The sequence below is a fragment of the Marmota monax genome, unplaced genomic scaffold (assembly GCF_021218885.2).
Source record: "Marmota monax isolate L192 unplaced genomic scaffold, Marmota_monax_Labrador192_F-V1.1 WCK01_AAM20220418_F8-fsc00079, whole genome shotgun sequence".
NCBI lineage: Eukaryota > Metazoa > Chordata > Mammalia > Rodentia > Sciuridae > Marmota > Marmota monax.
The window spans coordinates 2,346,730-2,373,027 of NW_026694099.1; the positions used below are offsets into that span (position 1 = coordinate 2,346,730).

General features: G+C 48.7%; 1 protein-coding gene and 1 long non-coding RNA gene across 2 annotated transcripts in view; one reads left to right on the forward strand and one right to left on the reverse strand.

Annotated features, from left to right (window-relative positions):
- LOC124107256 (uncharacterized) overlaps positions 1–6,946 on the reverse strand; it is a 23,612-nt gene extending 16,666 nt beyond the window's left edge. The window contains exon 1 of the long non-coding RNA XR_006856346.1: positions 6,773–6,946. This is a non-coding gene — a long non-coding RNA (uncharacterized LOC124107256). The remainder of the gene's footprint in view (positions 1–6,772) is intronic.
- On the forward strand, positions 5,425–25,986 carry Nynrin (NYN domain and retroviral integrase containing). Its single transcript, XM_046465206.2, has 9 exons — positions 5,425–5,536; positions 5,678–5,892; positions 14,610–15,268; positions 15,398–17,011; positions 17,929–18,059; positions 18,193–18,289; positions 19,831–19,932; positions 20,148–20,249; positions 21,368–25,986. Exons 2-9 carry the CDS (start codon positions 5,695–5,697, stop codon positions 24,219–24,221), a joined length of 5,757 nt encoding a protein of 1,918 aa, XP_046321162.1. The 5' UTR covers positions 5,425–5,536; positions 5,678–5,694; the 3' UTR covers positions 24,222–25,986.
- Positions 25,987–26,298: the final 312 nt, after the last annotated feature.

Sequence of the window (26,298 nt, forward strand, 5' to 3'; positions counted from 1 at the left end):
ATTCTTGTTCAGATTTTTTTTTTTTAAGTTTTGTAGTAGGGATTCACCCCAGGGGCACTGTACCATTGACCTGCATTCCCAGACATTTTACTTTTTTATTTAAAGACAGTGTCTGCTAAATTGCCAAGGATGGTCTTGAACCTGTGATACTCCTACCTCAGCCTACTGAGTCACTGAGATTACAGGCATGTGCCTGGCTCAGATATATTTTAGCACTGGTGAGAATATGTCTATAAAATAAATTCTTAGAAGTGTGATTGCTGGGTCATAGAGGATGTCTAGTTAAAATTTTGAAAGATATTGTCAACTGCTGTCTTTGGAGGTTGGGAGAACATGTCAGCAGGAATGAGAATGGTTAAGACTGTGTGTTAGAAAATGTTGCTGATTCTTGCCACTCTGTAGGTGAAAAATAATATCTTGCTAACGTTTTAACTTGTGTTTCTGTTATTAAGGGAAAAGTAGAGCAACTTTTCATATTTTAGAAGTGTGTGTGAGAGAGAATTTTTTTTTTCCAGAGCTGGGGATTGAACCCAGAGCCTTGCACATATTAAGCAAGTACTACCACTGAGCTGCATCCCCAGCATCACAGCCCTGTCTTTCCCCTGCTTTTTTTTTTTTTTTCCACACTGGCTTTATTCTTTGTCCATCTTACTATTGAGTTAGTCTTTTTTAAATTTATTTGTAAGAGTTGTTCAGACATTAAGAAAATTTGTCTATTATATAATTGACAAATATATTTTCCCAGTTTGTCATTTGTCTGTTGATTCTGTTTATGATGTTTATATTCCCATGGGAAAATTCTGTTTACATAACTGAATGTGAAATAACATGATCTTTGACTTATGATAGTTCCACTTGTGATTTTTTTGATGTTGTGATAGTGCAAAAATATTATGCATTAATTAGAAACCGTATTTCAAAATTTGATTTTTATCCTGGCTAGCGATATGTGTGGTACAATACTCTCTCATAGTGATATGAGCAAGATCACGAGGGCAAACAACCGACTCTATCATAAACTGTGTTGCTAAGCTATATGTTCAGTAGGTTAGGTGCATTCAGTACACTTTTGGCTTATGATATTTTCAATTTATATGGACTTATTGTGATGTAACTTCATTATAAGTGAAGGAGCATCAATAGTTGGGTGTGGTGGGACCTGCAGCTCAGGAGGCTGAGGCAGGAGGATCACAAGTTCAAGGCCAGCCTCAGCAAGTTAGTGAGGCCCTAAGCAGTGAGACCCTGTCTCTAAATAAAATATAAAAAGGGCTGGTGAATGTGGCTCAGTGGTTAAGTGTACCTGAGTTCAATTTTCAGTATTTAAAAAAAAAAAAAGAGCATCAGTATAAAAAGTCCCTCATGATTTGTTGTAGTACTTTTATGATTTCATTTTTAAGTATTTACCCTTCAGGAATTTGTTTTGGTATGTTGTCAGGTATGGCTATTTTATTTTATCTCAGAAGGCTATAGCCATCAAGATAATTTATTGTAAAATATATCATTATCTCCAGTGATTGAAAGATCATCTTTGCCATTATACATTTAAGTCTATCGTTGGTCTTATTTTCTAGATTTTTGAGTCTGTTTCATTAAAACAGTCTGTCTATTCATGAACCAGCTGTTCACAGTAGTTTTTTTTAATGTTTTGATTTTGGATGTGTAGCCTCCAGAACTGTGAGAGAATAAACTTCTGTTGTTGTAAGCCAGTCTGTGATAATTTGTTACAGCAGTATAACAGGAAACTACCAGGAAACAGATTTGGTGGTAAAGCTACGTTCTGAATGGATATGCAGAGATATTTATCTCTGTTGTTAAGAGTATTTGTGAGGAGAAGTGGAGAGGTTGTCCATATAACTCAATAGCCTGTGGGATGTTAAGGGATGAAGGGGTGAGCTTTGTGTTCTGTGTACTCTTCACTCTCTCCACTGTCTGTGTCCAGGAGGCTGACCTCCTAGGACTGCCTCCACCCAACTTCTTGCCATTTGCTTCTTCTTGGGTTTGGCCAATGCCAAGCATTAGCAAGTAATTGGAAGGTGGCTCCCTCCACATGGGGTCCTAGGTACATATCTATGCCTAAACTCCTAGCTCTGGTCTTGTGACCTTCTGCAGATTCAGTTCTTGTTATTGGTTGGCTGCAGCACCCATTCTTGTCTTTTCCCTTTCAAATCTCCAGATGGTAAGAGCTTCCCACTGATACTAGCCCCAGAACACTACACCAGTCTCTTACTCATTTTCCCCAACTCTGCCCACATCCCCTCAAAAGACCTATACTTTAAACTTCCTTCAGAACTCCCTTTTGAACATACCAGGTGTTTCTACCCAGATCTTAATCAATCTGGGGGAACCACCATTTTGAGTGACATACAAAGCAGTAACTCCAGCCTTCTGGGCTCTTGCTTCCACCTGCTCATTTGGAATCAACTTAACAATCCTGACAATTAAGGGAAGCCACTTCTGCTCTGATGGGAGTCCGAGCCCCCTAGGAATGAAAGCTGCTGAGGAACTATGGAAATCTAGGAGAAGCCTGTCTTCTTTTCTGGGTTACTCCCACATAAATTCCCAAGCAGGGCTGCCTGTATCCCAGGGGTTTCCACCCCATCCAGGAACTTAGATAGGTGTGAACCTGAACTGCTAGGTATTTGAGTGACAGAACTGCTCCTCCCTCTGGAGCTTTAGAGGGATAGGATCATTCACCCCATCAAGCTTACAGGGCAGGTACCTCCTTTAATTGAGATGAGCTTTCTCCTTGGAGGCCTCTCATTTCTCATTTTAAACAGACTCCTGGCAGGGTGAGCTCCCTGTTGCCAGACATGCCTAGACATATCTAATTCTACTTACACTTGGGCTGGGATCCTTCTAGACAATGTTGGGAAGGTAGATTTGGCCCTTGCTGCAGAAGGCCTCCAATCAAACAAGTTTTAACCTAATATTGTAGTTCAAAAATCACTGAATGGAATATATTTGAGCTGGGGAGAGACTTGGATCAAAAATTGTTAAAGAGTTTAGCTTCTTGCTTTCCCTCTAGCTGAGAGGTGCCCAGAGAGGTGCCATCAAGGCACTCTCTACCTGTTTTATTTCCAGTAGAGTATTTATCATTCCCTGAAATCACACTGTTTCCTTTTTCTTCCTTTCCCTAATTCCATAAGGGCAAGGAGATACTCTGAGGGCCTGGCTCTTAGTAGATAATCAATAAATAGGTGTTGAAATTGTTGAATCAGGGGATTGAGGCTGTAGCTCAGTGGTAAAGTGCTTGCCTTGCATATGTGAGGCACTAGGTTCAATCCTCAGTACCACATAAAAATAAATAAAGATACTGTGTGTTTATCTACAACTAAATAAATATTTTTAAAAAAAAAAGAAATTGTTGAATCAACTTGGTGTAATGAATGAATGCAGATGAGGAAGCCTGGAGCAGGCAAGGGATACAGTGACTTGTTTAAGGGTTCACAACTCATTACTGGCAAAACTGGGTGAAAACCAGGCTCTCTGGCCATATTCACTGCATATACATGAACAGGCAGGAGGTGGGAGTGAGTTTGTAGAAAGGGTGAGGAAAGGAGGAGGGGATTTCTGGGAAGTTATAATGATTATGGACCAGACTTGAGATAGGGAAGAAGAGACAACATCTAGGAAAGGAAAATTAATACTTGTTGGGCACCTACTCTGTGCTAGGCACTATGCCAGATGCTTTACCTGTGTGGTGTGATTTATACCTCTGCTGTAGGAATCATTATCCCCATTTATTTAAATTTTCTTTTTTAGTTGTAGATGAACACAATATCTTTATTTATTCATTTTTATGTGGTGCTGAGGATCGAACCCAGTGCCTCACACATGCAAGGCAAGCGCTCTACCACTGAGCCCCAGGCCCAGCCCCATTATCCCCATTTTTATAAACTAAGGAAACAGAGGCACAGGAGTTTAATTTGCCTTCTTTTACCCATTTATGAAGTATCTAATGCCTAAGTTTGACCTCTTCCCTTCTTCCACATGGCCTTATTGGACATAGGATTAAATCTGGGGGTTTTCCTGAATGATGGCCACTGTGCCTGGGAAGTGGGAAGGGGAATACAAGAATGAAGCATTCATTCAGAGGAGCAGGGTGTGTGGCTCTTATCTTGGTTAGGAGAGAAACAGAAGCACAATAAGGCAGGGCCTCTTTGACACAGAGCACAATTAGGGATGGGAAGGGTAGAGAGCATTAGAGATCAACCCTAAGGTTCTTTGCCACTTGAGAGGCAAGACCAGGAGTCAGTTAGCTAGAGCTAACACAGATCACCTTTTCCCTCTCTGAGTTCCAATCTGGGGACCAGAACTGGGGGTGGCGTGTGGTGGGCTAATTCAAGTCCCAACTAGGAGTAGCCTAAGCTCCTCCCCAGTCCCAGTTGGGCCCCTTGCCTGTACAGACACATGGATAGCCCTGCAGCCCAGATGTTCCAGGGCAGGCCTAATTTAAAATCCACGTTGCTTTGTCCCCATAGGCACACTTGTGCCTATCTGACCCTGGCTCTTGATTTTGGTTTGGAAAGTAAGTTCTCTGTGTTCCAAATGCAGACCCTGCCTCCACATCACTGGGTTCTTGTCAGGGCACAGGTCTGTATAAGGTATTCTTTGTGCCTGTGGGACCTGAGTTTTGAAGGTGGCCCCCAGTCCAGGTCTAGTCCCAGACCACTTATGTCAGCTGGCTGGCAGGCCGCTGTAGGTCAAGGGTGAAAGGAGACCTCGGGAGGTTATGCTACCAATCAGATCCTCCCTGTCACTCCCCTCACAGCATAACTCATACTTGCTAAAAAGGGCTTTCATAAACAACTCAAGTCTGAAAACTCCGGCAGCTCCCCCTGCCCCTCTAGCCCTGGGGGGCTTCAGGAGGCTCTGGGCTGTCCGCCAGCCCCAGGCTGGCCCATTCTTGAGTGGGGGTGGGGAGTCAGTGCTATTCCCCTTTCCTTCCTGCTTGGTCTCCAGCCCAGAGTTTCCTCAGTCCCCAGCCTCCCGGGGCTCCCCACCCTGAACTCCCTTAACCCTTTCCTCCACGGGAAGGGTGGCTGCAGTGCCTGTTCTCTGTGGAAGCCTGGGTGGCCCTGGGGGTAGAGGGGAGGAGGTAGCCCAGTTTCAAATCTCAAGAAAGGGTCCTTTAGACCAACTCTTCCCTCCTCTTTCCTTCCACAAGGGAAAGGGGAATGTGGAAGGAAATTAACTTTGACCCCTGGATTCTGGCTCTGGGCCCCAAACTAGGATTGAAGGCAGAGGTTTTCAGGACCCTCCCCGCCCCCTTCCTCCGGTCCTCTCTCTCCCTCCCTCCCTCCCTCGGCTTCCCGCGCCCCTTTAAGCGACCCAGCAGACGGAGAGTTTATCCAGAAGGGACTGGCAGAGTGGTGGAGGGGGAAAGCGGAGGGGAGGGGGCGGGGGGAGGAGGGAAGGGCGGCGGGAGCCTGGCCGGTCCCACCCCCAGCTACAACCCCTGGCAGGAAGAGCCTGTCGCTGGAGCAGCCGCAGAGAGGGACGGAGTTCGGGAGGGCGGGCGTCTGAGCGGTGGCGGGTGGGTCCCAGGGCTTGGAAGGCCGAGGCGGTGGCGGGGGGCGCGCCGCAGGGAGGGGGCGTGGCTTAGGTTCCTCGGGCTGGGGGCTGGGGCGCCTCCGGTGCTGGGACCCCGGTGACACTGTCGTTTCCCTCTTTCTAGGGAAGGGTTGAGCAGCCATGCTCTTGTCTGGGGGTGACCCCCCGACTCAGGAATGGTTCATGGTGCAGACAAAATCGAAGCCTCGGGTGCAGAGGCAGCGGCTGCAAGTGCAGCGCATCTTCAGGGTCAAGCTGAACGCCTTCCAGAGCCGCCCCGACACCCCCTATTTCTGGCTGCAACTTGAGGGGCCCCGGGAGAACACCGGCAAAGCCAAGGTAAACAGCTTCTCTCCACGCCCCACCCGTCCCATCCAGCCAGATCCCTTCCTCCCCCACCCAGGGGAGAGGTGGTCCTCAGAGGTCTCCAGACCTAGGTCGGGCAGTTTGGCTTGCAGGTAATGGGCCATCTTCCAGTCTCTCCAGATCTGCAGCCCTGGCTCTTTCCCCATCCGCCTCTTCCCTCTAGTTCCTTCTTTCTTTTCTACCCCACCCGTCTCTTGCGTGTCACTTCTGTTCCTCAAGTGTGCTGGGAGAGCCGGCATGGTGTGACTCCTCACAGGCCTTCCCTGACCAGGTTCCAGCGTTCACTACCCTGCTTTTCCATCTGGGGAGCAATTTAAGGCTCTGCATTTTTGTGGCCTCTGCAACACACCTCTTTGTTCTCCACCAAGACCCTGGAAGGCCTACATTCCTGTCTCCTTAAATACTTGGGGTGCCCTGGGATTGCTGGAACTAAAGGGGGCCCTTCCAGATACTTTTGGAGCATTGTTGGCATTTTACAGATCAGACATTGGGAATCAGAGGTCAAGGGGCCTGCCGGAGTCCTCAGGGTCAAGTAGGTGTGGGATGGTGGGGGTTAGACCAGAACACAGGACTCTGGTTTCCCTGGTTCATACTCTGGTGTCCCAGGCAGCCTCTTGTAGGGCTCAGGGTGATATGTAACTGCTCTGGGACACTAAACCTTGGGGGTGGGAGGGGATTGGGAGAACTGCGGGCATTTGAATGAAAGCGGCTGCTGTGTGGGGTTGGATGTAGGACAGGCCAGGTCACAGCTTGTCTCTCTTGCAGTCTCCCTGGCTTCTCTCACAAGTTTCTCCTCTCCTTTCCCATCCTCTGATTGTGGCCAATGTCTCCTTCTTTACTCAGATTCTCTTACCTTATCTCATCCTGGTAGGACTGTTACCTGCTCCCTTTGCTTCAGATCACCTCCCAGCAGACACCCACACCTGCATGCAAGTGGGTCTTTCCCAATAACCAATTAGTCAAGGCTTTGGGTAGGGAAGGCCCAAAGCAGTCAGCTGGAGGGCAGGCAGGCTGAGAAGTTCCTCCCTCTGCCCCTTAGTTGAGCTGCTGTGTCAGCAGTTCTTCCAATTTAGACAGAGGTGCTGGGGGAGGAGAAGGTTTTCAATTCTGACAGTGGTACTGGGGGAGGGGAAGGTTTTTTCAAGACGAGGTGCTGGAAAAGGGGATGGATGTCTGCCCCAACAACAGATGTGCAGGAGCCCCTGAGAGTAAGAAGTGTTGGAAGCTGGGATGGGGTAGGTTAACAAGAGAAGTTTGGGTTCCTAATCTTTTTTGTTACTTTGAAATACACAGCTCACCCTTTTATGGGGTTGCACTTTCTGAGAAGCTGTGTTCCCTTCTGCTTGCTTAAATCCTGGGTTGGCTTCTCCAGGCCTGTCAGCTCTAGCTCTCACTGCTTCCTCAGGGTCCTTTGGGCCATAGGTTCTAACATCCCAGACTCTCACTCCAAAACCATGTTAAATGAATCCAGTGGCTCCCTTAACCACCCTCCCTTTGCAAGGCACTGTTGAAGGTGAGAATGTAGTGTGAATAACTCTCTTCTTTACTGCACAGATGAGTGGAGAAGAAACTCTGGGGGAAGGAGAACAGAGAAGATGGGGAGGATAAGATTTTGTCTTAAGGGTTAGGAGATCTGGGTTTGATGTGCTGTCACCATATTATAGCCAGATAGAGGAGTGTGGTGCAGAGAATTTGAGTTCCGGTTTGCTATCTCCTCATTGAGCTACCTGGTCAAATAATATGCTCCCTTTGAGCCTTTTTCATTATCTATTTAACAGAATATAACACCCACTTCATGAAGTAGTTGTGAGTGTCACCTGAAATAATGTGTGCAAAATGAATTGTTCAAAATGCAAAATGCAGAGAGCTATGGAGATATATGTCATGTATTAACTAGCTGTAAAACTGAGCAAGTCCTTTTCCCTTCCGGGGTCTTTGTCTCCTTTGTAAAGTGAGAGGCTTGTATTAAATACTGTATGAATATTTCTCAAGTGTAAGGATGTCTTGTGATTTCCACAGGGAGATGGTGTGGCTGACCCCAATCCCAACTGCAGAGATGTGAAATTTTGACTTTGATAATGACCTTCCTGTACATAAGCCAACTGGTGTAGAGGACTTGTGAGACTGGAGGTTGCAGGATAGGGAGGGGTTGTGGGAGTGTGGATCTTGTCTGGGTCTGAGTGGAGGAGGGGTCAAGAAGTATATAGGATCATCTGGAGAAGGGCCTGGCCGGGGTGTGTTTTTACATTTTGTGCACTTGGGTTTCCAGGAAAATCTCTAAACTTGAGTGCCTTTAATTTTTTTTTTTTTAGTAGTGGAATTTAGAAAATATCAACGATGTTGCTGTAATCACATTTCCAGGCAGCAAAACAAACGCTGGGGAGGCCTGATTTCTCTTGGGTGAAATCAACAAGTGGAGAGGAGAGTTTTAATAATGTTTAGAAGAACCCAAGGACAAGCCCCTTTGCCCTCCTTGACAATAATGTGAGGATGGGTTGGTGGCAGAGAAGAAAAGTGGCATGTTTGCTTCTTTCCTTTTTAGGAGAGAATGGAGGGAGGTGGTGGGGAGCCCAAAGACCCCGGTAGTAGTAGAGGTGACTTTTGGAGGTGGTTCTAGAACTTCAGGACAGCATGAGGCTTGCCAACTCTGACTTGGTCATCAGATGATAGTTGATCTGTCCTGGTTCCATACTGTGAGCAGAACCATGGAAGTTGTTGGGGTCAGGGGAGTGCTGGACTTGGCTCCTACTGACCCATGGTCAAAATCTCAGGAACTTGGTAAGCCAGTGGAGGAGTATTTACAGCCATGGAGGGAGTATCTAACCATGGACATTGGCAAATGTACAAATCAGAGCTTACCCCCAGCTGATTGGGCAACATTTACCAGCACACCTGAGTTGTGAGCAACTAATTCCTCTTTTTCTTTAAAGTTTTTTTTTTAATCAAATAATATGTATTTAAAAAATCCAATAATTTGAAAAATATTTTACAAAGAACCTAGTGACTGCTCTGTCCATCCCAACTCCCTCTTTGGTGCCCTTCCCCATAGACATATCTGCTCTGGCATTTATGCATCTCCACTTCCTTTAAAAAAAAAGGACATAAACAAATAAACAATGTCATATTTTTACCAATTTTAGATGTTTTTATTTTTACTTCCAATTATTGCATGTGAGGATTTAATTCCCTTACACTGCATTCCCTTTATCTTCCCAATACAGTTGTTTCATTTTTTTCTCAAATCGATACTTACTATTTGCCTCCTTTTACCTATGCCCATATCATTCATATGTATGCATTGAAGTATATTATTTTTACTTTTGGGTTTCCCTGAAATTAAGAACTCCTTGTTTTTCAATTTGTTTGTTTTTCTTTGTGCCTATTACTAATTCTTACAAGGTGTTTTTTTTTAAGGTAAATGTGTTAGTAAGGTTTCCATCACTGTGACAAAATACCTGATATAATCAACTTACAAGGAGGAAATATTTATTTTGGCTCATAGTTTCAGAGGTTTCCATTCATAGTTGCTTTGCCCTATCGCTTTGGACCTTTGGCAGTGCAGTACATCATGTTGGGAGCACATGGTGGGGATAGCTTGTTTACCTCATGGTGACTGTGAAGCAAAGATAGAGAATGGTGGGGTCCTAATGTTGTCCTCAAGGGCATACTCCCAATGACTCCACTTCCTTCTCCTAGGCCTCACCAGCCAGAAGTTCAACCACCTCCTAACAGCTTCCAAGATGAGGACCAAGCCTTTAACATGGCCCTTTGGGGGACATTAGATATAGATCCAATCTATAGCAGTCAATCTATCCATTCAAGGTATTCATCTAATTCCATTTTTTTTTCTTTAACATCCTTTCTTCAGTTGCTTTCAAGGTTGGCAGCCTGTCATACTGAGACTTCAGTGTAGTGTTCTCTTTGGTGTCCCTTTGCCTTTTTTCCTTCACTCAATTCTTTGTTTACTGCACCACATGTCTTTCTCTTTCTTGGGTTGATGGAGTGCGTCCATCAGTAGTATCATTAGGTTCAAAATATGGTGCTGTGGCAAAGGGGATTCTGGTGACTGCTTTCAACATGCTTGTCTGTTGAGTCATACTCAATCTGAACTCATTGCTCTCTGTGATGACAATCATCATCCTGAAACAGTGAGTAGCATACAGTGAGTTGTCAGCAATGATTTGTTAAATGGATGAATAAACTCAGATTTCTCTTCACCATCATTCTGGAGATTGTCTTTGCTTCTTCCCTACATTGGATTTCCCTTCTTGATTTTCCTTCTTGATTTGTTTGAATTGTTCTGCAGTGGTGCTATGGTTTGAATATTCCCTCCAAAACTCAAGTTAAAATTTAGTCGCCATTATAATAGTATTAAGAGGTGGGGCCTTTAGATCATGAGGGCTGTGCTGTCAAGAATGGATTAATGCCATTATTGTGGGAGTGGGCGAGTTATCACAAGGTGGGCTTGCTATGAGTTTGGCTCCCTCTTGCTTCTTTCTTCATCTTGCCCTCCTGGTATGTTACAACATAGCACAGAGGTCCTTTCCAGATGCCAATACCATGTTCCCATATTTCTCAGCCTCCAGAACCAGTACCCAAATAAATTTCTGTTCATTATAAATTACCGGGTGTTTGGTATTCTGTTGTGGAAGTGGAAAACAGCAAACTAAGAGAAGTGGCTTCTTAAGAAAGATTTTATAGAGGAAAAATGTTGGGTTACATAACAGATAGGTTTCATATCTGAAGGTCTCTTGGTTGATGATTATTTCTGAATTATAAGTGTGAAATTATTTTCCTTCAGAACTGTGAAGGCATTACTCAATTGACATCTTGCTTTTGAGAAGTCTGAAGCTATTCTGGAGCCGGTCATAGTATGAGATGTTTTCCCTCTTCCCCCATGTTCTGAGGTCTCCCAGTGAGACTCCTTTGCATGAGGGTCTGTTTTCCTTTTCTTGGGTCTTTCTTTGCTGCTATTGTGTTTTTAATGTCTAACAGTTGCTTGTGTTCTCTCTTTTTAAAAGCACTGTCCTCTTCTTATTTAGTGTGTACCTCGTTTTTCTTTTTTTTTTTTTTTTTGCACTGGAAATTGAACCCAGGGATGCTTAACTACTAAGCCACATCCCCAGGTCCCCCCCACTTTTTTTTGTATTTTGTTTAGAGGTAAGGTCTTGCTGAGTTGCTTGGGGCCCCTCTAAGTTGCTGAAGCCAGCTTTGAACTTGTAGTCCTCCTGCCTCAGCCTCCCGGGCTGCTGGGATTACAGGTGTTCACCACTGTGTACCATATTCTTTAGTATCTCTCCAAGAAGAGTAATGAGAGTAAACTTTTTGAAGTTTTCCTCTCCCTGCCTATTTTCTCTTCTTTCAGTTGTTCTTTCTTCTTTATGTGTTGTTCTGTGTGTTTTGCATTAGACATTTTCCTTATATGCCTGGGAATCTTTGTTTAACTAATAGTGAAGGACAGAAAGCTGACTGGGAGCTGTGGCTGTGGAGAAGGCTTGTTGATTTGGAGCTTGATGGTACAATTGTCTGTTGGAGAACCTCTGTCATGGTCCTTAAGTCTTTGCTTTAGGGCTGGCCAGATTTCCCAGAATGTATTCTTTTCTGCAACCCGGAGGGTCAGGGTCTGGCTGCTGAATCTCTTAAATGGGAAGAATGAGTTTCTCTGCATTCAGTTTTCATTACATATGTCATTATTTGGTCCTCCTCCTCCTTCCCTCCCTGTTTCTATATGGTGCCTGCACCCTCAAGTATGCTGATCAACCTCTAATCCTAAAACCTTGTTTTAACTCTCTAGAAAACAACTCTTCAGGAGTGGGGAGGAACTTGCCTAGCCTGCATGTGTGTATGAGTGTGTGTGTGTGTGTGTGTGTGTGTGTGTGTGTAGGGGTGGTTGAGCTTCTATATCTCTGCCCCTCTAAGAACTTGGCCTTTTTTCCTATTTCTCTTCACTGCCAGTTCCATAGTTTCTTGGTGTGGTCATTTTCTTAGCCTTTTGAGTATTCTTCAATGTCAGTTGGGGTGATAGAAAGCAGACAATGAATGAAAACTGACTTAGGAGAAAGGCAAATCCTAAGTCAGATGTCAAGGGATAAAGCACCTTGGGACAAGTATAGAACAATATAACACTTGGTGTTAATTTTTTATTCAGCTTACAAATTGGCAAAGGACCTGTGGAACATTGGGCTATTTGCTAATACACCTCTCTTTTTCTGTTGATCTGCAGCATTTATCCAGTTGCTTCTATTTCTTTTCTATTTTTTCTTCTTTTGGAGGAAAAAGGTCTGGGGGAGGTCTAGGCAGTAAAGTTGTTCTAGGTATTTTCTGGACTATAAATGCTTGTTGTTTCCTTGTGGTCTCTTGCCTTTCAGTATGGATAGCACCACTGTTGAAATCCTAGACTTTGGGGTCACAGTACTTAGTATCCTATCTTATCTGAGATCTTAAACATGTGGCCTTCTTTTCTCATTAAATGGGGATAAAGGATGCCAGGCACAGTGGTGCACATCTGTAATCTCAGTGACTCTGAGGCAAGAGGATCACACCCTGCCTGTGCAACTTGGAGAGACCCTGTCTCAAAATAAAATAGAAAGGACTGGGAACCGAGCTCAGATTCGGGCCCTGCTGGGTTCAATCTCCAGCACAGCAAAAAAAAAAAAAAAAAAAAAAAAAAGTTGTGTGTGTGTGGAGGGTGGATAATAATGTGATTTTCTTGTAGGTCTGAGAGAGGAATAAATGAGATAATGTATGTAAAGTACCTGGCACAAAGTAAGTTCTAAATAAATGTTAGTTCACATTTATTGTTTTGAAAATTATCCCAGTTCTTATATCTTTCAACTAAAAATATCGAATGGTTGCCGGGCACAGTGGCGCATGCCTGTAATCCCAGCATTTTGGGAGGCTGAAGCAGGAGGATTGCAAGTTCAAAGCCAGCCTCAGCAATGTACCAAAACCATATGCACCTCAGCAAGACTGTGTATCTAAATAAAATATAAAAAAGGGCTGGGGATGTGGCTCAGTGGTAAAGGTACTAGGTTCAATCCCTGGTACAAAAAATACACACACACACACACACACACAATGGTTGAGGAAACAATAAATATTCTAAGCTCTTTTTGAAAAAGAGAAAGAGGCCGTCTATACTTTTCTTCCCCAATACTCCTCTTCATGTTTGCATACTGTTTTCATGTCACTGGAATGTGGAGTACACATGACTGGGCATTTGTCAAGGTGAGAGTTATTCACACCTGGTCAGATTCTCCCTTGCAGGGGAGTGGGGCCATCTGAGGCTCTGATGAGGATTGGCTTGGGATGTCCCTCAGATTTTGTTCTGGTTTTTGCTGGTTAAAAAGGGGCTACATCTGGGTGTATTTCAGGCCTTTTGGGGGAAGTAGTGGCAGATCCACGGCCTCAACTGTGTGGAAGAGGCAAGCATCCGCCTGAGCAGGGAGGGTTGGCATGAATACTGAGCAAAGGTGGTGGTTGTGGTGCTGATGTTGCCTCAGGATGACTCTTAGAGATCCAAAATGGAGCAACCTTTTCTTAATGGAACTGTCAGGGGAAAATAGGAAGAGGGATGATTATCACAGACACAGGGATAGGGAGGAACATGAGACTGAATGCAGTCCACATGGGCTGGTGGATTCAGTGGGGCGCTCATGCATCCTTGGAGCTCCTGGGGCTGTGGTGGTGGAACTCAGCCAAAGAGTGAAGGAACACAACCTCTCTCAGGCCCTTTCCCTCTGAACCTGAGGACTTGGTCAGCCAGAGAGTGAGAGGCCTTCCTTCTGGTTAGATGTTGTGCGTTATCTGTGGGCCCCTCCCCTGGACACTGGCCCAGCAACTTATCTTCTCTCTTCTCTGGAACAGAGTTACCATGGTTACGGGTACAGGTTGTGCTAGAGACCTTCTGGAGGGGGATTAAGCCAGAATCCCATGGGATTACCTGGTAGTCACTGTGCAGTCAGTCAGAGGAGGTGGAAAGAGCTCTGGTTTTAGAGTCAGACAGACATGACAGACAGACAGCCATGACTGTGATCCTGGCACAGTCACCTTTGAGCTGTGTGCCCTTGGGCAAACTGCATAGCGCTCTAAGCTTCAAAATGGAAGTGGGTTGTGCCAAGTACCATCCTAAGTACTTCTTATGTATAAGCTCACTGAAACTTCAAGTAGCCTAGTGAGGCAGGAACCATTATTATCCCCCTTTTTATGATAAGGAAACACAGGCGGATGGGGGACATAAACAACTTGGCCCAAGTTCCTGACAGAGTGCCCAGTGGTGTGTGGCCCTTTCCCCCCGTGCTGTTAGTACTGGAATGTCAGAGGAGGACTGAACCCACACATATCTAGTTCAGCCTGCCATTTTGTAGGTGAGGAGACTGAGTCCCTGAGGAGATGTTGGATTTCCCAGAATCCTAATCTACTGAGGCTACGTTGTAACTATAACCAGCTCCCTTGACTCCAATCCTGGGCCTTCCTCCTCCTCTCCTCTATCTAGGTCTCTCTGATTCTATTCGTATTCCCTGAAAAGAAATGGGTGTGTGAGGGGACAGGATGGGGAGAGAGGATGCCCTGGGGAAGAAAGCAACAGAGGGCACATGCTTACCAAGGAGCTGGCCTCCAGGTTGGGAGGGCAGAGCCAGTAGCAGCCCTGTAATAGGCTGGCTTCCTTTTGCTCTCCCCACTTTGCTCAGGAGTACCTGAAGGGCCTGTGCAGCCCAGAGCTGTGGAAGGAGGTCCGCTACCCACCGCTGCTGCACTGCGCCTTCCTGGGGGCCCAGGGCCTCTTCCTGGACTGCCTCTGCTGGAGCACCCTGGCCTACCTGGTGCCTGGTCCCCCTGGCTCCCTGATGGTGGGCGGGCTGACCGAGTCTTTCACCATGACCCAGAATTGGCTGGAGGAGCTGGTGGCACGGCTGCGCTGGGGCCCTGCCCCTCTGCTGACTCCTCGTGGTATCTGGGAGGCTGAAGTGACCCGGGCCTTTGGGGCCCTGGTTTGGATCCGTGGTGACCAGTATGCGGGGGACCTCCTTCAGCTGCCTCCAGCAGTCCAGGAGCTGCTGCTGAGCCTGGTACGGGATGCCGCAGGGAAGGAGGACATCATTGAGTGGCTCAGCCACTTTGGCATCTCCAACACCCACTCCAACCAGGAGGTGCTGATTTGCCCTCCTCAGCAAAAGAAGGAAGGCCTGGCCATGGTGTCCATGGGAGAGAGTCCTGGGTCCTTTCTGGAGATGGGTACCCTGCAGAAAGGGGGCCTGGAAAGTCCAAAGAGATTAACCAGCCTAGGAGCCACTGGGTCCCTGATCCCAACCCAGAGCACACAACAGGAGACAGCAAACCAGCTGGTACGGTAAGTTCTGGAGAATGAGTCTGGCTTCTCTGACCCTAATCCTGTTCCCTTACCCCAGTGAAATATTAGTAGGTAGTTTGTGATTGAATTGGCCTTCCCACCTTTTCAACAAACTTGAATTTTCTCCAGGGTCGGTTCCAGCAACCAAGGTGGTAAGGACCGTGCTCAAGAGGAGGGGCCGTTGCAAGCCAGCAGCAGCCGAGACTCTTCGAACCACTCACAAACCTTGTTACAGCAAAGACAGGTCCAGAGGGTGGAAGATAAACTCCCCTTCCAGGCTCCTGTGTCAGCCCTGGGAGTGTGTCCATCCTGGAAGGCCTGGGCCCCAGGGCCAGCCTTTGGTCCCTTGTGGCCTGGGGCTATTGCTGCAACCTTCTGGAGGATCAATGAACTGCATTCTCTCCACCTGGCTTGGCTTCTGTCCCAGGCGGGCTTCAATTTCCCTTTCTGGCAGAGGCCAGTGGGCCCCATTCAGCTGAAATTGCCAGGGCAGAATCCTTTGCCCTTAAATCTGGAGTGGAAGCAGAAGGAGCTGACTCCTCTGCCCAGTGCAGAAAGCCCAGCTTGTAGACTGGATGGGGAGCTGGGAGGAGAGACAGCCCTACGGAATTTACCAAGGCCAGAGACCTCCCCTAAAATCACAAGTTTATTGGTGGTCCCAGCAGGCTCTGCTGTAAAGGACAAACTTAGTCCAGGACTTCCACAGATAGGGCCACCTTTGACCTCTGCACCCCAACTACAAGCTAGAGGTGAGCTTGGGGATCAAGGAAGTATGCCGTTGGATTGTAAGGGCCTAGAAAAGGGGCCCTCTCCAGCACTACCCTCAGAGCAAGGGATGCTCACAGAGCAAGAGGTGCCCACAACTCAAGGGAGGCCCATGGCTCAAGGTCATCTGACAGCCCAGCTAGTACCTGAAGCTCAGACAGTGCCTGAAACTCTCAAAGTGCCCCTGGGTGCAGCAGTGCGCAAAGCTGAAAACCCACCCATAATCCAAGGACTGCCTACAGCTCCCAAAGTGCCTACTGCCCCACTGATGCCGGCAGCACACACAGAGCCTGCAGCTCCCAAAGTGCCTTCGGGTCCAACAAAGCCAGCAGTTTCTGTGATGCCCACCACTGAAAAAGCAGTCATGGATCAACCGGTATCGGAATCAGCATTGACAGCTCAGGTGTTGTCTGCAACTCCAAAGACTCCCACAGCTCAGAAGATGCCTGCAATGAAAACATCACCTGTAGGTCCCCAAACACCCAAAGCTCAAGCCAGGCCTGTGCCTAAATCAGGGTCTACAGCTTCCAAAGCACCTGCAGCTCCCAAAACACCTGTGATCCCCAAAGCACCTGCAACTTCTAAAGCCTCCAGAGCTTCCAAGATGCCTGCACCCCAGAAAGTGCCCACAGATGCAGGGCCCACGTTGGATGTAGCCAAACTTCTGAGTGAGGTCCACCCTTCATCAAGGGGTAGTAGATCCTCACCAAAGGGCCAGGCGGCTGGAAGGCAGGGTCCCCAGCCCAACAGTACCCTAGCCCTCAGCAGCAAGCATCCGTTCCTGATGGAGGGGCTCCTGGGGGCTTGGGAAGGCACCCCAAGGCAGCCATCTCGCCACCAACAGGCAAGCAACACAGTGACCAGCTTCCAGAGGTACCATGAGGCCCTGAACACACCCTTTGAGTTGAATTTGTCAGGGGAACCTGGAAACCAGGAGTTGCGACGAGTGGTTATTGACGGCAGCAGCGTGGCCATGGTGTGAGTAGCCATGGGGCAGGGTGGCATGGGAATGCTGGGGAGCTGGGGCAGGGTATCCCTGGACAACTGAGTGTGGCCATCCTTTCCTGACCTCCATATGGGAAGTATAGGGTTTGAATGGGGAAAAGAAGGGAGCCTGACTTCGTGGGAGATGGCATGTGTTAAGTGGCCACTGCACACCCAGCAGTGGGCATTGAATCCTCATAGCAGCGCTGCCAGGGCAGGTTACTCTTCTTCCTTTTAAGTAGATGAAGAAATAAGCTTAGAGGTGAGAATCTTGCCTCAGGTCCCTGAGTCAGCCAGGGGCTCAGCTGCCCTTTGGGTTTACATCTGCCCACTGCTAAGGCCCATGCTCTTCCCAGGCAGCTTTTAAACATTTAGCCCAAATGTCGAGGCCCAGCCCAGATCCCTTCTGAAGGTTTTCCTGGCCACACTGTTCCTTAGAGATGGCCCTCCCTGCACGGAGCCGACTGTTGTAGAGATATTAGGATAGATACATGAAAGACCATTTAATTTGCCACATGGTAGAGTAGTGATCTGTGCTGAGCACACTCTCAGCACACAGTAGGTGGTTAGAGGATTTTTGTTTGCTTTAGGGTCTAAACTGAGCTCTTTGGATGGAAGGTCTGCATTCGTCCTCTTCTTGTCTTCAATGACCCTAAATTCATTCATACACACACACACACACACACACACACACACACACACTGTTTGGCAGTGCCCTGTGCTCAGTAGTTGCTCACAGAATGTTTGAGGATGGAGATAAGGGAGCAGGGCATTGTCGGTGTCTTTGGTGCTGAAGCTGGTCCCCTGGCATTGCCTGCTCGCTGTCCCAGGGCTTTGAGGGAGGGACTGTGAGGCAGAGCCATTTCTCCTGCATTTGGGAAGCTGCCCCCTCACCTCCTACCACCCCACAGGCATGGCCTCCAGCACTTCTTCTCCTGCCGAGGCATTGCCATGGCAGTGCAGTATTTCTGGAACCGGGGACACCGAGAAGTCACTGTATTTGTGCCCACCTGGCAGCTGAAGAAGAACCGGAGGGTGAGAGGTGAGATGTCCACCGTCTGCCCAGCCCCTCCAGCATCACCATGCTTTTCTCCTCCCTTTCTGCCCCTGCTCCCACCATAGCCTTTCCCACCTCTCCTCTCCTCTAATCATCTCTGTCTGCCTTTCATTGCCAGAGAGCCACTTCCTGACGAAGCTCCATTCACTCAAGATGCTTTCAATCACCCCTTCCCAGCTGGAGAATGGCAAGAAGATCACCACCTATGATTATAGGTACACTACACCCAGGCCTCTGTGGGGACCAGGAGTTGGGCCTGGATGGGTATCAGGTGGAGTTAGCATGGGCCATATAGTATTCCATTATGTGAGTCCCCATCTAGCGGATCTTTTGATTCCCTGGTTGAAGGTCATTTGACTATTTCCCTTTTATGCTGCTCCATCTTCTCTGGGGGAAATGGAGGCAAAAGTGTCATGGAATCATGCCCTAGAGTGTGAGGTGGGGTATAAGAGAGGAGAGGTCTCTACCAAGGTTTGCTCTACCCAAGCCCAAGGGTTGCTCTTGGCTTTGAGACTCGGGTGCTCTTTCCATGAATTAGCTGGCTTTCTTCCACCATGGCCTGTGTGACTACATACACTGCTTTGGATTGGATGTACTTTATGCTGAGTGAGAGTGAGAGGTACCCTGGACATTACCAGTTTGGGTTGAAGTTCATGTCTCAAGGAACTGCTTCAGTCTTTTTCTTTCTCTAAGCCCTGCACTGGGAGGAGGCATATGGCTGTATATAGATGGTGCCCTGGGCAGGGCTCTGGAAATGGAGCTAGATTGGCCCTGGTCTGCCTGAACCCTGATTGCTTCCTTGCCTATGGATCATAATTACCCACTTTCCAGAATGCCTATGGGAGCAGTGAGCCTAGGGGAGCCTGTGACCCTACCTCTGTTGGGGTAAGGAAAGTCCTGCTCTTGGGCTGGAGTTGATGCCAGGCTGACAGAAGTCTTGGCTTCACTTAGGCTGGGCAGGGAGAAGTTCTGTTTCTCCCCTACTTTTCCCAACCTGACATCCACCCAGCCTTTCATCCCAGGAGGGCGTGGACAGGACTACTTAGGCATCCATCCTTGGGGAGCTAGCCCTTGGGTAAGGTCTTTAACTGCCTCTAAATTCAGGCCTAGGTGTGAGGGAAGCTGCCTTCTCTGCAGAAGGCCCCCTCTGCTGGGCACTTATGGAATGGCATGCTTGGGGTAGTCCTCCAGCATTGCTGAAGTAGGTCATCTTTGTTTTCTTTCCTGGTTACAGCTCTCTTTAGGGGAGAGCCTTGAAAAATGGGTTTGCTTATTCAGGTATGTGTTTTTATATTCATTAGCATATGTATATATGTTTTTGCATATATATAAATGTTATGCATTGGTGAAGAATATTGGAATATTCATGTGTATGCTGTGCAGCAGGCACTGAGCTAGACACTTAAATACATCACCTCATTAGGTTCAATACTCAAAGCAATCTGGGATAGCTTTGTTTGCCTTCATTTCACAGGTGCAAAAACCCAAGTAGTAAATAGGCAGATGTGAATGTGAGTGAGTGGGTGGGCTTCTGTGCCTGCATGTGTAATAGGGGTGTGGGTTTGTATATATTGTTGGGGACATGTGCATACAAGTCAGTCCACTCTTTCAGTAGACTTCTGGCTATCCCACATGTGTTCCAGAGCTTTGGCTTCCTGTCTGTGAGGGACAGTGTTTTTGTTTGACACCTCACTGTGGAGCTGCTAGTTCATTTTCCCAGGGGACCCAGAAAGTGAGGGGGCCCTTCTCCCTGCAGGTTCATGGTAAAGCTGGCAGAAGAGACAGATGGCATCATTGTCACCAATGAGCAGATTCACATCCTGATGAATAATTCCAAGAAACTGATGGTCAAAAATCGGTGAGGCGGCTCCCTAGGGATTTGAGCCACTTGGTTCCCTTGATGTCAGGCAGCTCCTGGCAGGGGAGATGTTGGGGCAAAGAGAGGGGTCTTGAAATAGGGTTCACAGAACCTATGGGGGGATGGGGGCCTCAGCCACCGTGGCAGGCAGCAACAGGGTGTGGGTGAGTTAAGGGCTCATCTATGACTGTGCCCCTTTCTCTCCTGTGTTCCAGCCTTCTGCCCTTCACCTTTGCGGGGAATCTCTTCATGGTACCAGATGATCCATTGGGCCGAGATGGCCCTACTTTGGATGAGTTTCTGAAGAAGCCAAACAGGTAATAGGTCAGGCCTCCCCTGCCTCCTAGGTGCTCTTAGGACTGACCAGAACTTCCTTCTAGTGCTAGCCAATATTTGTCTACTGCTTAAAAATGAACAGAGTGATTTGCTTTTCATGACCTTATAGTTCTACCATACATCAATGCCTCCATAAGCAATGTAAGGAAGATTTTAACATTTTACACAGATGCTGTAATACTGTGTGTATCCTTCTACAACTGGCATTTGCACTCAACATTTTATTATTTTTTTCAGATGTGTGCAAAATCATGTAGCCCTCATATAGTATTCCATTATGTGAGTCCCCATCTAGCGGATCTATTGATTCTCTGGTTGAAGGTTATTTGACTGTTTCCCTTTTATGCTGTTGGTGCTGATGTGGCAGTGATGTAGCAATGAAAGCTTCATTCTTGTCCAAGGGATGCTATGTCTAGAGCATATGCTATTTCCTTTAGTATCTCCTTTGATCCTCACAGTTTGAGTTAGATGCCAATGACCACTCTCAATTTCTGGATGAGGAATTTGAGATTTAAATGACTTTTAGGAGGTTACTTTTTTGGTGTGGGCAGAATTGATTTGCAATAACTTTGATCCTCTGGCTCCACCTGAGCCATCGTGCTGCCCACCTTCCAATGCCTTGGGGCCACTAGGGGACCTTAACTTCCCAACAAGGCACTTCCTCTTGGGCCATTTCACCAATTTGGACGTGAGGCTGAGGTTTGTTTACTGAGTGTCGGGCTCTCCTTCCTATGTTGATCTTCCCCGGGAGTGCTTATCCTGGGGTAGATTGTAAGCTGCCAGTCATCTTTGGTCAAATCATTGGTTGAAAACTAGGTTGAATGTATCTCGGTCCATGAGGTTTTGATTTGATGAGTCATCACAGCACAGATGAATCTTTACAGTTGAGGTTAGGGCAGATGCAGGGGTTACAGCAGGGATTTGCTGGCAGAGCCCTGCCTTAGACCGTGCCATGTGGGAGGCTGGCGATCAGCTTAGCCTCAGGGATACTTAACAATGAGGTAAGGCTTTGGGGGGCATCCAGAGGAGTGTCTTTCCCTTGGATGATGTTTGGGTGGGGCTGCCCCCTCCCCCTATTTTTCTCCCTGTTTTGGTATAGGTTGGACACAGACATTGGCAACTTCCTGAAGGTGTGGAAGACCCTTCCTCCCAGCTCAGCCCGCAACTCTGAGCTGAGTGATGATGTTGACGCTGGGCCCCTGCAGGAGCCACAGAATGTGGCAGAAGTCAGAGAGGAGAAGGAAGAACAGCAGGAAGAGGAGCCGAGGGAGGAGCAGGGGTGGCCAAAGCTGGAAGAGGAGGGGGACGACCTTGACTCTTCCCTGGCATCAGTGTTCCGAGCCGAGTGCCCTTCCCTTTCGGAGGAAATCCTCCGGTGCCTCAGTCTCCACGACCCCCCTGATGGGGCCCTAGATATCGATCTCCTGCCAGGTGTGGCCTCTCCCTACCTGGGCATCCCCTGGGATGGGGGGGCTCCCTGCCAGCAGGTCCTCACCCAGCTGGCCCAGCTATCCATCCCCAGCAACTTCACTGCGCTTTCCTTCTTTGTGGGGTTCATGGATTCCCATCGGGATGCCATCCCTGACTATGAAGCCCTGATGGGCCCCCTGCACAGCCTCCTAAAGCAGAAGCCAGACTGGCAGTGGGACCGGGAGCATGAAAAGGCCTTCCTGGCCCTGAAGCGAGCCCTGGTGTCCGCCCTCTGCCTGACGGCCCCCAACTCCCAGCTGCCCTTCCGCCTGGAGGTGATGGTGAGCCAAGTGGCCCTGACAGCCATCCTCCACCAGGAACACTCAGGGAGGAAGCACCCCATCGCCTACACCTCGAAACCCCTCCTCCCCGACGAGGAGAGCGAGGGTCCCCAGTCAGGTGGAGACAGCCCCTATGCGGTGGCCTGGGCCCTCAAGCATTTCTCCTGCTGCATTGGAGACACTCCAGTGGTCCTAGACCTTTGCTATGCCTCCAGGACCACTGCAGACCCTGAGGCAAGGGAGGGCCGCAGGGTTTCCAAAGCATGGTTGATCCGATGGTCCCTCTTGGTACAGGACAAAGGCAAGAGGGCCCTGGAATTGACCCTTCTCCAGGGCCTGCTGAGGGAAAACCGGCTACTAATGCCAGCTTCCTCAATGCCCCGTTTCTTCCAGGTTCTGCCTCCGTTTTCTGACCTGTCCACTTTTGTCTGCATCCACATGTCTGGCTATTGCTTTTACCGTGAGGATGAGTGGTGTGCTGGCTTTGGTCTCTATGTCCTGTCTCCTACCAGTGCCCCTGTCTCTCTGTCCTTCTCTTGCTCTCCTTACACACCGACCTATGCCCACCTGGCAGCTGTGGCTTGTGGCCTGGAGCGCTTTGGCCAGTCCCAGCTCCCGGTGGTTTTCCTCACCCACTGCAACTGGATCTTCAGCCTCCTTTGGGAGCTCCTGCCCCTCTGGAGGGCGCGGGGCTTCCTATCCTCTGATGGGGCTCCACTACCTCACCCAAGCCTGCTTTCCTACATCATATCCCTCACTTCTGGTCTGTCATCCGTTCCATTTATCTACCGAACCTCCTACCGGGGCTCTCTGTTTGCTGTGACAGTGGATACCCTGGCCAAGCAGGGTGCCCAAGGGGCTGGGCAGTGGTGGAATTTACCAAAGGATGTGCCGGTCCCTGTAGTGACTCCCCATACTACGGGCAAGAAGCCCAACTTGCTGGCATTACAGTTGAGTGACAGCACCCTGGCTGATATCATCGCCAAGCTGCAGGCTGGGCAGAAGTTATCTGGCTCCTCCCCCTTCAGTTCTGCCTTTAACTCCCTCAGCCTTGACAAGGAGAGTGGTCTGCTGATGTTCAAGGGAGATAAAAAGCCCAGGGTCTGGGTAGTCCCAACACAACTCCGGAGGGATCTGATTTTCTCGGTGCATGACATCCCCATGGGGGCCCACCAGAGGCCAGAAGAGACCTATAAGAAGCTGAGGTTGCTGGGGTGGTGGCCTGGCATGCAGGAGCATGTGAGAGATTACTGCAGGAGCTGTTTGTTCTGCATCCCCCGCAATCTTATAGGCAGTGAGTTGAAGGTTATTGAGTCACCTTGGCCCCTCAGGTCTACTGCCCCTTGGTCCAACCTGCAGATAGAGGTGGTGGGTCCAGTAACTGTAAGCGAGGAGGGCCACAAGCATGTGCTCATTGTGGCTGACCCTAACACCAGGTGGGTAGAAGCGTTCCCACTGAGGCCCTACACGCATGTGGCTGTGGCCCAGGTATTGCTTCAGCACGTATTTGCCAGGTGGGGTGTCCCTGTGAGGCTGGAGGCGGCCCAGGGCCCTCAGTTTGCCCGGCATGTCCTGGTGAGCTGTGGGCTGGCCCTGGGAGCTCAGGTGACCACCCTGAGTAGGGACCTCCAGTTCCCCTGCCTGGCGAGCTCAGAGGTCTACTGGGAATTCAAGAGGGCCCTGAAGGAGTTCATCTTCCTACATGGCAAGAAGTGGGCAGCCTCCCTGCCCTTGCTGCACCTGGCCTTCAGAACCTCCTCCTCAGAGGCCACGCCCTTCCAGGTCCTGACTGGGGGTGAGGTGAGGGTGAGTGAGCCCCTGTGGTGGGAGATGAGCAGTGCCAACATCGAAGGGCTTAAGATGGATATCTTCCTGCTACAGCTGATTAGGGAGCTGCTGGATCTCCACTGCAGGGTGGCCGAAAAGGCAAGTGAGAAGGCTGACAACCGGCGTTTCAAACGGGAGAGCCAGGAGAAGGAGTGGAACGTGGGGGACCAGGTCCTCTTGCTGTCCCTCCCCAGGAATGGCAGCAGTGCCAAATGGGTGGGTCCTTTCTATATTGGGGACCGGCTGAGCCTGTCGCTCTATAGAGTGTGGGGCTTCCCAACCCCAGAGAAGCTGGGATGCATCTATCCCAGCAGTCTGATGAAGGCCTTTGCCAAGAATGGCACACCCCTGTCCTTCAAGGTCTTGGAGCAGTGAGCTGGAGCAGTTGTGGAGGCCCCTGCCCAGGAGTCCTGGGTTTCTGCTGCTAGGCCATACCCCCCCCCCTTCAGCTGTGCTCGCGCCCTGAGGGGCTTCAGTTGTGCCTTTTGTAGAAATGTTGCTTCATAAAGCTTTGCTGAATTGCCTTGAACTAGGGCTAGTGTCCCTATGGAAGAACCCCCAATTGGGGATATTCAGAAAATTTGCCAAAGGCTGTTAAATATGGGCCTCTGGCACTTTTACATTGGGGAGAAGAAAGTCCCCTTATAAAAAGTAGGTCAGTTTGTCTTGTTCCTCAAGTATCCTTTTCCCCCTATATACACATGCAGGTGTAAAGACACCTGGCTGACTTAACGGTGAAACAGTGTGACTCTGGACCTCACAGTTGGAACCACAGTCCTCTCCCAAACAGAAACCTCAAATTTGGGTGCCTTCCCTCAGTCTGTATTTGGGAAGCCCTTGCCCTTGGGGTTGTTGCTGACATAAACCCATATTGGCTGTGAGGAGGCAGCTGGCTCCTCAGCCTCATGGTGAGTTTTGTAAGGCCAGGCTCAGCTTTACCCGCTGTTAAGGAAGGGCTGGCTCAGGGTAAGAAGATGACCAGCCACGAGCCACCCATTTGTCAATGTGGGAAAGGCAGGAGGGGATGAGTACCCTACCTCATTTGACTCCAGCTGATGGAGATGACTCCTGCCCCTGCTTTGATGGAGTTGACCCCACAGGAATCAAGGATCTTGATGCCAAGTGTGGCATCTCTACCTGAAGAGCTGCTTCTACTGGACCAAGGGGTCCCCAGCCTCTGTTTTGCAGGTCGGGTAGGGGAGGTGTCTGAAGTGAGCCGTCTGGCACACAGTCAGGTGCTGGCATGACTTTACCTCCCAACACCATTCCAAAGCCCATTACCCTCCACTCCTGCCTTCACCGTATCCTGAGACCCCACGTCGTGAGTGATTGCCTTGTCTGGACACCCCACCCCCACCCTGTCCTCTGGATCTGCCTTCTGTGTAGAGTCAAACCCAAGTTCCCATTCTCGGCAAGCCTCACTCTTGCAGTTAGAGTGAGTTTCTCCCAGGTGGGTGTGCTTACACTCACCGCTCTGAATGCTGCTGCTATGAACAACCAGTCTTTGACCAAGGCCAGCACAGTGTCTCTGGCCGGGCCACTGAGTGGTTTCATTTCTGAGGAAGTTGGGCCACACTTACTTCTGGCCTCTCTCAGGTTGCCCAAACACTTGGCAGAGTGCTAGAGTCAGAAGGGAACCTGCCATTGAGTCCAGCCCACTTGTTTTTCAGTAAAGGGGCTCAGAGAAGGACAGTAATTTGCCCACAGCTTGTCGGGGGCTGAGCTTGGACCATGGTTAAGCTTCCTGACTCACAGTTCACTATGAAAAGTGTTCTGGCAATAGGTTCAAGCAAGAGAATCCTTTGAAACCCTAGCCCACGTTCCCTCTAACTCCCCATTTTCCAAACTTGTATACAAACTACCTGAGTATTATCCTTAAGCCAAGTCCAGCTGTGAATCCTATCCAGGATTAGTTGATTGGGTGAATGATTTGGTGATAGCTGAGAAACTGAAAGGTTAGCTGCAGAATTTTTAGTAGATACCTCGCCTCCACCCTTGTGCCTTCTCTTTCCTCTAATACTGTGTCCAACCTCACCCTACCCTCCCAGCTGTATACGTTTCTGTTAACTGCATTTTTATCTTATATCCTTTTTCATGAATTTTTTTTCCATTTGTCAATAAACATTAAACTGGAGCCCAATGTTTAGTTCTTTTTCTTAGCTTCAGACTCAGTTGGACAGTGAGGAGGGTGGGGACAGTTTGGGGGCATGGCTGTTGTTTTCCAGGTGGACTTACAGACTTCTAGAGGTGGATAGTGTCTTTTTAAGATCACCTGGCTCAAGCTCTTCGTGTGAGATGAGGAGACCAGGTACAGGGAGTGATGTGCTTAAGGCCCCCTTGACTGGTTCACGGCAGAGCTGGGAGGGAAACCTAGGATTGGGGCCCCTAAGATTTCTCCAGTTCATGTCTTGGAAGTGGGCACGGTGTACAGAAGACACATGGCTCCTGGTTT

Coding starts and splice junctions, on each gene's coding strand:
- Nynrin (XM_046465206.2), top strand. CDS start 5,695: ATGCTCTTGTCTGGGGGTGACCCCCCGACTCAGGAATGGTTCATGGTG. Junction 5,893..14,609: donor AGAACACCGGCAAAGCCAAG/GTAAACAGCTTC, acceptor CACTTTGCTCAG/GAGTACCTGAAGGGCCTGTG. Junction 15,269..15,397: donor ACAGCAAACCAGCTGGTACG/GTAAGTTCTGGA, acceptor AATTTTCTCCAG/GGTCGGTTCCAGCAACCAAG.